The sequence below is a fragment of the Alternaria dauci genome, chromosome 6, assembly GCF_042100115.1.
Source record: "Alternaria dauci strain A2016 chromosome 6, whole genome shotgun sequence".
Taxonomy (NCBI): Eukaryota; Fungi; Ascomycota; class Dothideomycetes; order Pleosporales; family Pleosporaceae; genus Alternaria; species Alternaria dauci.
Window position 1 is genome coordinate 84566 of NC_091277.1, and position 11275 is coordinate 95840.

The following is an 11275-nucleotide window of genomic DNA, read 5'->3' on the forward strand; positions in this document are numbered from 1 at the left end:
GTGGAGGCTCATTGTATCACAATTACCATTGGGTGTTTCATTCAAGTCTGCCAGTACTCCAAGTTTATATAACGAACGTGATTGTGATTGTGTGTTTGCGTGCGTTATGCTTTTGATCTCTATTCTACAAATTGACTTTGACGCTGGAGAACTCATTTTTCAAGTACTGTACATTGTCTACGATAGTTTAAAGAAAGTTTGAGCCAAGACCGTAGAGCATCTGTATGGCCGAGCAATCCCTTCGAGGAATATTACCACGTCCCATCCGCAGTGCTTGATATAGTAGTATCCGCCGATCAGCAGTCATCCACAAACTCCTCCAGGGCACTATGAGTCGCATAGAATGCGCCCTTGGGCCTGTAATTCTCATCAAACATGAGCGGCTTCGCGCCTGGCACCCAAGTGTACGCATGCTTGTCAGTGAAACCCCAGAAATTGATATCCGTGATTCCGGCCTCCAAGGCCTCCCGCATAACAGCACCATAGATCTGGGTCACAACTGTGTCGTTGAGCGAATGAACATCCATCTCAGCAATCTCGACCTCCAGTCCGAGACCCTGGTAGAAATGAACCATGTCGGTGATCACGCCGGGTACAGGGGCTACTTCGGTGATATGCATCTGGATGGCAACTCCGTCGATTGGAACACCGTCAGCCACAAGTCCGGACACCAGATCTTGGAGTTCCTGACGCTTGCCGGGGAGAGACTCTACCTGGTTCTCGTTGATGAACAGCTTGGCGTTGGGAGACGCAGCCCGTGCGATGCGGAAGGCGTCGTTGATGTATCCTGGCCCGAGTTTCTTGTAGAAGTCGTTGGCATTCAAGCCTCCGCCCATGGTCTCAAGAGCTTCAGTGACCACGTCCCATCGGTCCATTCGTCCTTCGTACCGGTGCATGATGGCTTCAAAATGAGTCGTCATCGCGGCACGCAGCGCTGTGGGATCGGTGATGTTGACTACGAAGTCGGGATTGCAGCAGTTTGAGATGAGCCCATGGCCCTTGACCTGCATGTCGTGTTCCTCGGCAAAGTCGACGAGGCGGTCGAGCGTATCCCAGTTGTAATGGCCTGGAGTCGGATTGATGAAGGTCCATTTCATCTCATTCTCGGGATGCAAGCTGTTGAATTGCTGAGCGAGGACAGCCGCGAAGAGAGGATCCTCAAGGTATGTAGGGTTGATAGCGCCAGATCCAATGGTGATGTTCTTCTTGAGCGCCTCTTCTCTGAGCGTTGTAGTGTTGGTGCTGGGGACTGCGGTGCTCGCCTTAATGGTGGTAAGGAGCGAAAGGATGGTTATGGCACCAAGAACCTTGAAGTTTTTGCTGGAGGCCATGTTGTTGGTTTGGTGTTGTCTGGGTTGTCTGTGTCGCTTGTTTGTGGTAATGTGTGCCTATTGCATCGGGAGGCTTGAACGATTTATATGTGAATGAAATTGGATACCTGCCACGCTGTAGCCATCTCATGACTCTGCTTGAGTATCCTGAAGTCGAATGCATTGTATAATACGCATCAACGGCACTTTCCATACGCAGATAGTGTACCTGGAATGACGTTGCGTACCTGTAATGGCGACAGTTGCGACAGTTGCGACCCTTTGGAGGTTGTGCGCAGCTAGTACATGTTCAAACACACTAGCAAGCTTGGTAGCTTTGCGTCTGCAACCAGAAATGAATTCCGCATGCGGGCGATGATTGGCTGGAGCCGGGACGGCGATGACGGTCTAATGATCGGCGACGCAGCACAGCCCGGCAAACGCCGTGCTCAACCTCAGACAACGTCAGTGCACATGCGTGCCAACCAAATACGCATACGCAGGTGCATGCTGCACTCTAGTGTGTCCCTGAGAGACCGCCTGATATGCCTCTTTACTCTTGTTGGCATGCCATCCACCAACACTACCTTTCTTGTACACTTGATTCTTGAGTATCCTGCATCTACGCCATGGAACCGGGGAAAAGGTTGTCAAATTTTGCCGAATTACCTGGTGATTTCCCGATGGATGGCGACTCCAAAGGCCGCGAAGATCCGGAGAAGACTGGTGATCGGAAGTCTGTCAAGCTTAGCAGTTACCAGGAATCTTTCTCAACCACCACATCAGCGGACACATCCAATGATGGGAAGCTCAAGACCGGAGGTAAGACTTAGGACTGTTTTATTCTTCAAGCGAATTGACACTGATGTTTCATAGCGGATGGGCGCATCAACATCGATCTGAACTCCAAGGCTGTGAGGACGCTGTCACTGCTCTACGGTGGTGATCTTCCCAAAGACGTACCGGAAGATGCGCCACCAGCATATTCAGAGTTTGCAGAAGGAACGGACCGCTACAAGTCGTGGCCTGTCAAACTCAACATTGTCATCCAAGTTGTTGGTAGTCGAGGAGACGTCCAGCCTTTTATCGCGCTTGGTGACGAACTTCGGCGGTATGGCCACCGCGTGAGGCTAGCAACGCACGACATGTTCCACGAACTCGTACGGGGCTCTGGTTCTGGTCTGGAATTCTACCCAGTCGGTGGTAATCCTTCAGAACTGATGGCGTACATGGTCAAGAACCCCGGCCTGATCCCTAGCGTCGAGAGCCTGCGGGCTGGAGAGATTAAGAAGAAACAGTTGATGGTCAAGGAGATGCTAGAAGGGTTCTGGAGGTCATGCATTTCGTCAGACACACTCACCCATGAGCCGTTCGTAGCAGATGCTATCATTGCGAACCCGCCAAGCTTTGCACATGTCCACTGCGCGCAGGCTCTTGGAATCCCTGTCCACATGATGTTCACTATGCCATGGTCGAGTACGCGAGCATTTCCACACCCACTGGCCAATCTGAAGAATGCCGAGGGCAAGCAAAGCGCTGCAAACTACCTGTCATACGGGGTCGTCGATTGGTTGACATGGCAAGGGTAAGTCACTTACACAAGATTGAAAAAGCATCCTTGGCTGCATGGACTACATGACGCTAACGCCGGACCCAGACTCGGTGACGTTATCAACCAATGGCGCCAGACGCTTGACCTGGAGCAGGTGGGGATGTTCGACGGCCCTAGTCTTGCGAGCACACTGGTCATTCCTATGACTTACTGTTGGTCTCCGGCCCTTGTACCGAAACCCCTAGACTGGCCGGCCCACATCGACGTCTGTGGATTCTTCTTCCGGGATCCTCCTCGGTACGAGCCGCCGGATGACCTTCGCTCCTTCATCGAGAGTGGACCACCACCTGTCTACATAGGATTCGGCAGCATCGTTCTTGAAGATCCACAAAGGATTACCGCAGTGATCTTGGAGGCTGTCAAAGCAAATGGTTTTCGTGCCATCGTGTCCAAGGGATGGTCGAAGCTGGGCGATCACGGAGAGTCTCATGAAGATGTCATCTTCATTGGTGATTGTCCCCACGAGTGGTTGTTTCAGCACGTTGCTGCAGTAGTGCATCACGGTGGTGCTGGAACGACCGCGTGTGGCTTGCTGAACGGCAAACCCACGACCATTGTTCCGTTCTTCGGAGAGTGAGTTGCACATCCGCTCATTTGCGTCGGTGATTATTCTAACTAATTGTCAGTCAACCATTCTGGGGCCAGATGGTAGCCGCCGCAGGTGCAGGTCCGATGCCTATTCCTCAGAGAGACATCACAGCCGAAAGCCTCTCCGAGGCAATCAGGTTCTGTTTGTCGCCCGAAGCAGCGAGTGCCGCTGCAGTCATCGCACAGAAGATGCAATCTGAAAGAGGCGTCGAAACTGCCGTCATGTCTTTTCATCGAAACCTCCCCGTTGCGGATATGACTTGCGACGTTCTCCCTCACTTACCAGCAACATTTTGTATGGAGAAGCGAGGGCACGGGATGAAGGTCTCTTCATTGGCTGCAGAGACCATGGTGCTGAAATTCCCAAAGGATGCAAAGAACCTGAAATTGTAAGTTTTGTGTGTTGTACTTTGTGCTTCGACAAATCTCCCCCTGCAGCCGTTCGCTGACTTGTCCGCAGATACGAGAGCAAACACGTCACGATAGAGCCTCGCCGATGGGATCCTATTTCCGGTGGAGCGTCTGCAGTCCTCGGCACCTCTGTCGAACTTGCATCGTGCGTTACTGGCATTTTCACAAAGCCAATAACAGAGTATCGAGACGATCGCGACTGGCGTGCCTACGAAGACGCAAAGTTGGAAGCTGCGGAAGCGTCCAGCAGCAGTGCCAATCGTACCAACAAATCCGAACTATTGTCCGATAGCGCAAGCGCCGTGTCATCGACAAACAGCGTTGTTGCGAAACGAAAACCCATCTCGGCAGGTCAACTGGCAGGAGCCTCTGGAGCGAGCATTGCGATGTTTGCCCCGAAGGCTTTGAAAGGCATGACAGTCGATATTCCTCTCGCTATCACCGATGGTCTCAAGAATGTGCCTCGACTCTATGGTGAAACGCCTCGTGACCACGGTCCTGTGACAGGTTTTACGAGCGGCGCAGCTGTTGCGGGCAAGACGTTTGCATGGGGCTTCATTGATGGAGTCAGTGATATCGTCGTGAAGCCATACCAAGGTGCTCAGGAAGATGGTTTCAAAGGCGCTGCAAAAGGGATGGGCAAAGGTATGGCCAGCATGGTGACAAAGACTGGCGCAGGCATGTTTGGTCTCTTTGGGTATACAAGCGCGGGTATCGCAAAGAGTCTGAGATCGGCAGTCTTTACGAAGACCAGGAAGAGCATAGCCGAATCGAGGCATGCAGAGGGGAGGTGGCTGGTTGAGAAGGACGTACACAGTTCTGAGGAAGCTGAGAAGATCATTACAGGTTTACTAGCGCGGAAGAGAGGGAAGCAATGAGCATAAAAAGGGCGTGGTGGAATGAGATCTTTTGGAAGGCTGTCAGGACATTGTTCGGTAGACCTTGAGCAACTGTGTTCACAAGAATTGTTGCGTCGCAGACTTAATCAGATTGCGAATCACAGCAAACTACGTTTGATTAGCATGCGTGAAAGGGGGTAGGACGTATCAGCGCAGGAACCCATCTATATGCCCGTGGCTGCAAAGCTGTGGAACAAAGGGTAAGCGCGATTTTCAAGATATGTTGTTGTCATGGGAGAAGGATTCCCGCGGCTTTCGTTCGTGTCTGTGAAGTGTCGCGCGCACCAGAGATACTTGTATATCCGTAGTAGGTAGCTAGTAAGGGTTTAGATATCTTTAAATTTAGTAGAAAACGTATAAAAGGCTAAGGTATCTCCTCTAGGGGGTAGTCTAAGTATCTCTTTTATAGAGAGTATTAGAATCTCATTAAGTTTATTACTTTTATCTTAAACTCTAACTCTGACTCTGTTATATATCATCTTACTACTAGTTATCTGTTTTTACCTTTTCCTAAACTCTACTGTTGCCTCCTGACTCGGCAAATACTGCGTCTCAACACAGAGACTATTCGGCCTCTTCTGCCCCTCTGAAAATCTAACATCATAGCCCATAATGATGTGCGCCATAATCGCCTTGATCTCCTGCGTTGCAAAGAATCTCCCAGGACACGCATGCCTTCCGTATCCAAAGCTCATACTCGCAGGATTCGACGCTACATATTGTGCCTTGCCCTCGTTTTCCACACTCTCTTCTCGTAGCTTGGAGAAGCGCCATGGATCATATGTCTCCGGATCAGGATAGAGAGCTGGGTTCATGGTGATAGCTTGTGTCGGGATGCCGATTGTAGTGTGTGCGGGAATGATGAGACCCGAGGACAGTGTAAACGGCCTATGAACTACGCGTTCGAAAGTGATGAGCAGAAGCGGATTGAAGCGTTGGGCTTCTTTCATCCAACTATCCATCTTGACCATCTTCAGGAACCCTTCTTTCGATATCATTCCATCTTTGTCCATTACACTGGCAATTTCCTTGCGCAGTTCGTGGATAATGTATGGTCTTTCGCATAAATCGAAGAGCAGCTGTGCTGGAGCTGCAGCAGATGTGTGGATAGCTGCAAAGGAAACTTTCAACAGTATTCCCGCAAGGAACTTCAAATCCTTTTCTTCGCCCTTGGCTTGTTCATCCATCCAATACAATAAATCCATCGCTTTATCTTGCCTCTTCCTCCTGCTATCTATCAGAGGTATTGCAGCCTCTTCAGCGGCCTTATAATGCTTGGCTATATTTCTAAGCTCTGGAATAAAAGGTGCAACTAGGAGTTTCATGAACACGGGGTACTTCTTCAGTTTCTGCGCCCCGATGAAGCCGTCGATGGCGAAGGCGATGCTTGCGACAACCCAAGGCTTGTTGCGCGAAAGTGTAGTTCCGCCGAACATGGCAGAGGAGACGCGCGCAACGATCTGGGTTAGGGTTGAGACGACAGATATTGGCGTCCAGTCTGGTGCATATGTCAACTTCTGAGCGTCCGTGGGAACAGCGGATGGGTACACTTACCGTCACACAAAGGAAAGTGGTCCTTCACTGAGTCAAAGATTTCCTGTTGGACGGCAGGCATGACGTCCGCGAGATGGTGGTTCAATTGGGCTTTAACAACGCGTGGGTGAAGAGTTGAGCGGCTTCCCATGGTGGTGTATTTGCCTTCAAACATCTATCGAATAAACTTAGTCTCAAGCATCATAGCTAGGGATAATGCGAAGATTCTCGTACTTCGATGAACGTAGCAACGAAATCTACGTGATCAATTGGTGCGGACTTTAGCTCCTCGAGATATTTCGATGGAATCATGAGTCGTTCACCAAGTGGGCTCGGGACGTAGAAGAAACCTCCACCTGTCTAAGACTAATGTTAGAATGCGGTGCGACGTATTGGTGAGTTTGGAATCACTTGTACCTCCTTGTAGCCTTCTAATAGCATTTCCTTCGCTTGCGTTCGAAATCTTTCACGGTTGAGTTGGATACTTTTGACATCATTGCCTCCTACGACAGGGATACCTGCGATCAACTTTTGCCTTGGTCCTTTGAAGAACCCTCTCAGAATGTAGACAAATATAGTGAGAGAACAACAGTATGCGAATACATGACTCAAGTGGTGTTGAAGCAATCGAAGGTTGATGCTGGCTTGAAGGCTTGCAGCGTATGTTGCAAGCTGCATTATTCTTGGCCAATTTTTCCCGTTAACCCGAGGACGTAGTTTTGTGTTGTATGATCACGATTCGAGTCGTGATTGACAGGCACTTGATGTGGAGTCTCAATGGTTGGCTCGGGGTGATACCACAAGTAGATTAAACCCAGTCCTTTTACCGAATTAGGAAAGATCCCGGGTCTAGTTTCGTCTTGGCTTCTTTAGCAGCACCATCTACTGTGATACCTATCGCATGCCTTTCATCTCGTCAAGACTTTTTGTTCAGTATCATTTGCTTCTACACGAAAAATGGCACCAGGTGTTGAAGACGAGAACAATGTTGCGGCCACGAACGGCACGAGCCGTACAGATAGCTCAACGACCAACGGTACAAACAACAGCCACAAAACATCCAACCCAAACGGTATTACCTTGTCTCAGCTGCCGGAGAACCATGATCCTTTGCAACCGTACAAGATTGATAAGTTTGACGACGGCCTGAAATACGATACCCTTCAGATTCATGGAGGACATCGGCCCGATAAGGAGACCCATGCTCGGGCAGTACCCATTTATAACAGCGTGGTATGTATGACGTTTGAGTTTCTAGTCCCTTGTAGAGTACGAAAGGCTGACACGAATGCAAGTCCTTCGTTTTCACTGATAGCAATCATGCTAAGAGAATTTGCTCAACCGAAGAGGGTGGTTACTTCTACAGTCGAATCTCCAACGTAAGCGCCGACATGGATCCAGAGCAGAAACAGACACTAAATCTAGCACACAGCCAACAGTTGCAGTTTTCGAAAAGCGCGCAGCCGCTCTCGAAGGTGGCACAGCGGCCGTCGCCACATCCTCAGGTCAAGCAGCAATCTTCAACACGATTATTTGTCTCGCAGGAGCAGGCGACAATATTATTGCTTCAATCAACTTGTATGGAGGAACCTACAGCCTATTCAAGACGTTGCTACCACGACTCGGCATCACAGTCAAATGGGCGAAGCGCGAGACAAGAGAAGAGTTCGAACAGTACATCGATGACAAGACGAAGATGATCTTCGTCGAAACCATTGGGAACCCACGATGTAGCATTCCTGACCTTCAAGACTTGGGAGATCTTGCGCATGAGAACAATATTCCCTTCGTAGTGGATAACACTTTTGGTGCATGCGGGACATGGTGTCGACCAATCGACTTCGGTGCGAATATCATTGTCCATTCCGCAACCAAGTGGATGGGTGGTCATGGAACCACATTAGGAGGCGTGATCATTGATTGCGGTACATTCGACTGGGGTAAAGCCGTTGATCGCTTTCCTCGCCTCTCAAACAAAGACGGGCCGATGAGTTTCTCCTACTGGAAATCTTTTGGCAATATTTGTTTCGCCATGGCAATGCGGATCGATATTTTGATGGAAGTGGGATCCGTGCTGGCCCCAGCCTCGGCACAGCAGTTGTTGATAGGCATGGAAACGTTGAGTATAAGGTGCGAGAGACATGCGAAAAACACGATGCAGGTTGCAAGGTTCTTGCAGGCGCATCCTAGAATTGCTTGGGTGAATTATCCGGGTAAGCCATTGTCCTACTTTTAACTAATCACGGCACGACAAATGACTTACATCTTATTTAGGCTTGGAAGGCAACATCTATCATGAGAACGCAAAGCGATATCTAAAGAACGGCTTTGGTAGCGTTCTGGCGTTTGGGCCCAAGGGAGGTGAAGTGGCGAGCAAAATGCTCATGAATTACGTCAAGGTCGTTTCGCATCAAACCAAGTAGGTTCTATGTTGTCTAAATCCAGGTTCCACGCTGATACCCCGCAGTGTTGGTGATGCTAAAACGCTGGCAACCCATCCATGGAATTCGACCCATGTGATCATGTCAGAGAAAGATAGACGCGAAGCTGGAATCACTCCCGTAAGTCCCTCTTCCTTGGTCTGCTATAGAAAAGACAACAACTGATCCATACATTCTCGACAGGCTTTCATTCGTTTCTCGGTCGGCATTGAAGATGTCCAAGATATCATTAACGATCTCGATCAAGCTTTGGCAAAACTACCTGAAGATCTTCTCAATGCTTTTGATGAGAAGTTGATCCAGAAATTGGAAGCTCATGCAAAAGACGAATTCCTGATTGGTGATTTGGCTGATTATAATGATACGGATGTCTTGGTTTCGAAGACGAATCATCCACCTGGGCGGCAACAGGCTGTTGGGAGTTGTTAGTGAACAGAGCATATGTATCATACAAGCCCAGATTGGATTGCTTTTGCTGCGTAATTCGTTCGACCCTTCTTGAAATAAAGCTGCAAGGTTCTATGCTTGTTGTCATCCGCCGTTGTTGTAATGTGATGTAGCGATTCAGGGCTCACGTTTTGACTGCGTCCTCTCACTAGGCGGCTATCTGACTTTAAACTAGTAAGCTGTTCAGGCACCGTAGGAGGCGAGCATAATAAGTAGTCAATTGTTCTATGATATTCTGTACCGTCAAGTGCTCAAAGTCTAGTAGAGACTATATCTATACAGGATGGTACCTCGAGGTCGTCGAGCTCCACACTTCATTCCCACTCATTTGAAATTCTAGACCCTTCATGAACATCTTCAAGTCATAGCTACAAGATTGGCCAGAGGCCAGTCTGTTCACAACAAGTTGCTTGTGTCGCAATTCCCATTCCCGGCACATGACCCACAGGACTCTCTTCGTTGACGGTATGCTCAGCGTCATCTCTGCCGATAGCACAGAAACGGCGGAGCAGAGCACAGCACCTTCTTTGTGCCCGACTTTGGATGCTTTCAGCTCCTTATCCCAACTGTAGATATCGTTTACAACGGAGATGTGTCTTGAGCAGTTTGTTTCCATTTCCTTGATGGAATTCAAATCTTGCTGATCGAGTCTCAATTTCATTGTGAATCGAATCAGACCAGAGAGCAACCTGCGAACATTAGTAATGCTCGAAACGATGAGACCTTGAAGTGGCAAAAACTGACTTACCCTTGACCCACGTCTTTCTCTCTATATTCCAGATATTCTCCTAAGGCTTTTATACAGAGGCGCTTCGTATCAACCTGCGCTCTCATGAATGTGAAGACCGGCTCTTTCATATCATCCGCTAGCTCGATATCGCAGGCGCGCATGTCGTTCCACAAGTCATATGTAATCCATTCCACAGGAACACTATGGTTCGGTCGCGTCGTTCCTCGTGAAATTGCAATCAGATGTTCGTTGTACGCGGACCCTTCTTCTAATGACATGAACTCGAGCTGGTCTGCAATCACTCTACAAATCAATGTCCCTAATTGAGCAAGGTCGTGGTGCAAGATAGAGGTCAACATACCATCGATGAGGAACAGCAGGGTGATCAAGCGACAGGCAAGAGCTATCCTGTCGTCCAATGCTAGCGGAAAGTAGTAGCATGTCACACGCGAAAATCCTACAGCAACAAACTTCATCCTTGCTCTTTCATTCTCAAACGGCCAGTGTTTTAAGAAATAGTCATCAACTTCGGCCGTTACTTCTCGCTCGTTTTTGTGGATTTGGGCTCGGAAGATTGTCTGCGGGACCTCGTTTCTGACAGATACCGCGGTGGACGACGGGGTCGTGGCGTCGCGTATGGTCATCTTCGGCAAAAAATAAATAAAGACAAGGCTGTACTATTACGGGCAGGGAGGTATCGAGCAGCAATGAAAGTGGTACATAAGTAGTTAAGAGATCTGGGGCCTTCATTTAGGGGTCCGCTAACCTCAATAGGAAGTGTTGCGAGGCGCGTTGCCGTGTTAAGAAGTCCCAGATTTGTACATTGACGCGCCGCATTTCTTTTTTGAGTATCTCTTAATCAGTGTCAGGTAACGTGAATTGATTGAGCGTTAAAGAGATCTCTCCTAAAGCAATGATTCCAACTTAAAATTATTCTCATGGCACGTCGCGAAAATCTGTAGCGGCTTGCTGCATCTTGGTCTTCTCCAGATTTTCATGTCCAAACCAAAGACTTCGACACTCACTCAAATTCTCTTCAAGCTCAGTAAAAGAGTCTCCCAAAGTGAGAATGGTCCTTCCGTTCCACCTTCCAGGTCGCTGTATCCATTCACACCCATCCTTCCCATAACCTTGCACTTTACGTGACTCTTGCGCAACAGCAGAGTATGCGACTGCTAATGCTACAAATTCTGCTGTGCTAACGGGAAGTCCTGCAGCTAGGATCGGGCCGGCTAAGTCCATTGGTAGTAATTTTGTGATCGTCGCTGCAGGGACAACTGCATTGATCGTGGTGTTGCAATCGC

The 11275-nt window shown here is 49.0% G+C and overlaps 4 protein-coding genes across 4 annotated transcripts; 2 read left to right on the forward strand and 2 right to left on the reverse strand.

The window, feature by feature from the left end:
- Window positions 1-296: 296 nt before the first annotated feature.
- ACET3X_006388 (uncharacterized protein) lies at window positions 297-1331 on the reverse strand (the record flags this gene model as incomplete). Its single annotated transcript, XM_069452701.1, has 1 exon — window positions 297-1331. One exon carries the CDS (start codon window positions 1329-1331, stop codon window positions 297-299), a length of 1035 nt encoding a protein of 344 aa, XP_069305156.1.
- Window positions 1332-1993: 662 nt separating this feature from the next.
- Window positions 1994-4799, forward strand: ACET3X_006389 (uncharacterized protein; the record flags this gene model as incomplete). Its single annotated transcript, XM_069452713.1, has 6 exons — window positions 1994-2132; window positions 2187-2489; window positions 2526-2895; window positions 2968-3495; window positions 3549-3899; window positions 3971-4799. 6 exons carry the CDS (start codon window positions 1994-1996, stop codon window positions 4797-4799), a joined length of 2520 nt encoding a protein of 839 aa, XP_069305157.1.
- A 521-nt stretch (window positions 4800-5320) lies between these two features.
- Window positions 5321-6435, reverse strand: ACET3X_006390 (uncharacterized protein; the record flags this gene model as incomplete). Its single annotated transcript, XM_069452724.1, has 2 exons — window positions 5321-6318; window positions 6375-6435. 2 exons carry the CDS (start codon window positions 6433-6435, stop codon window positions 5321-5323), a joined length of 1059 nt encoding a protein of 352 aa, XP_069305158.1.
- Window positions 6436-7267: 832 nt separating this feature from the next.
- Window positions 7268-9259, forward strand: ACET3X_006391 (uncharacterized protein). The gene is made up of 6 exons (XM_069452735.1): window positions 7268-7586; window positions 7649-7732; window positions 7786-8566; window positions 8628-8772; window positions 8821-8914; window positions 8978-9259. Exons 1-6 carry the CDS (start codon window positions 7311-7313, stop codon window positions 9221-9223), a joined length of 1626 nt encoding a protein of 541 aa, XP_069305159.1. The 5' UTR covers window positions 7268-7310; the 3' UTR covers window positions 9224-9259.
- The last annotated feature ends 2016 nt before the right edge of the window (window positions 9260-11275 follow it).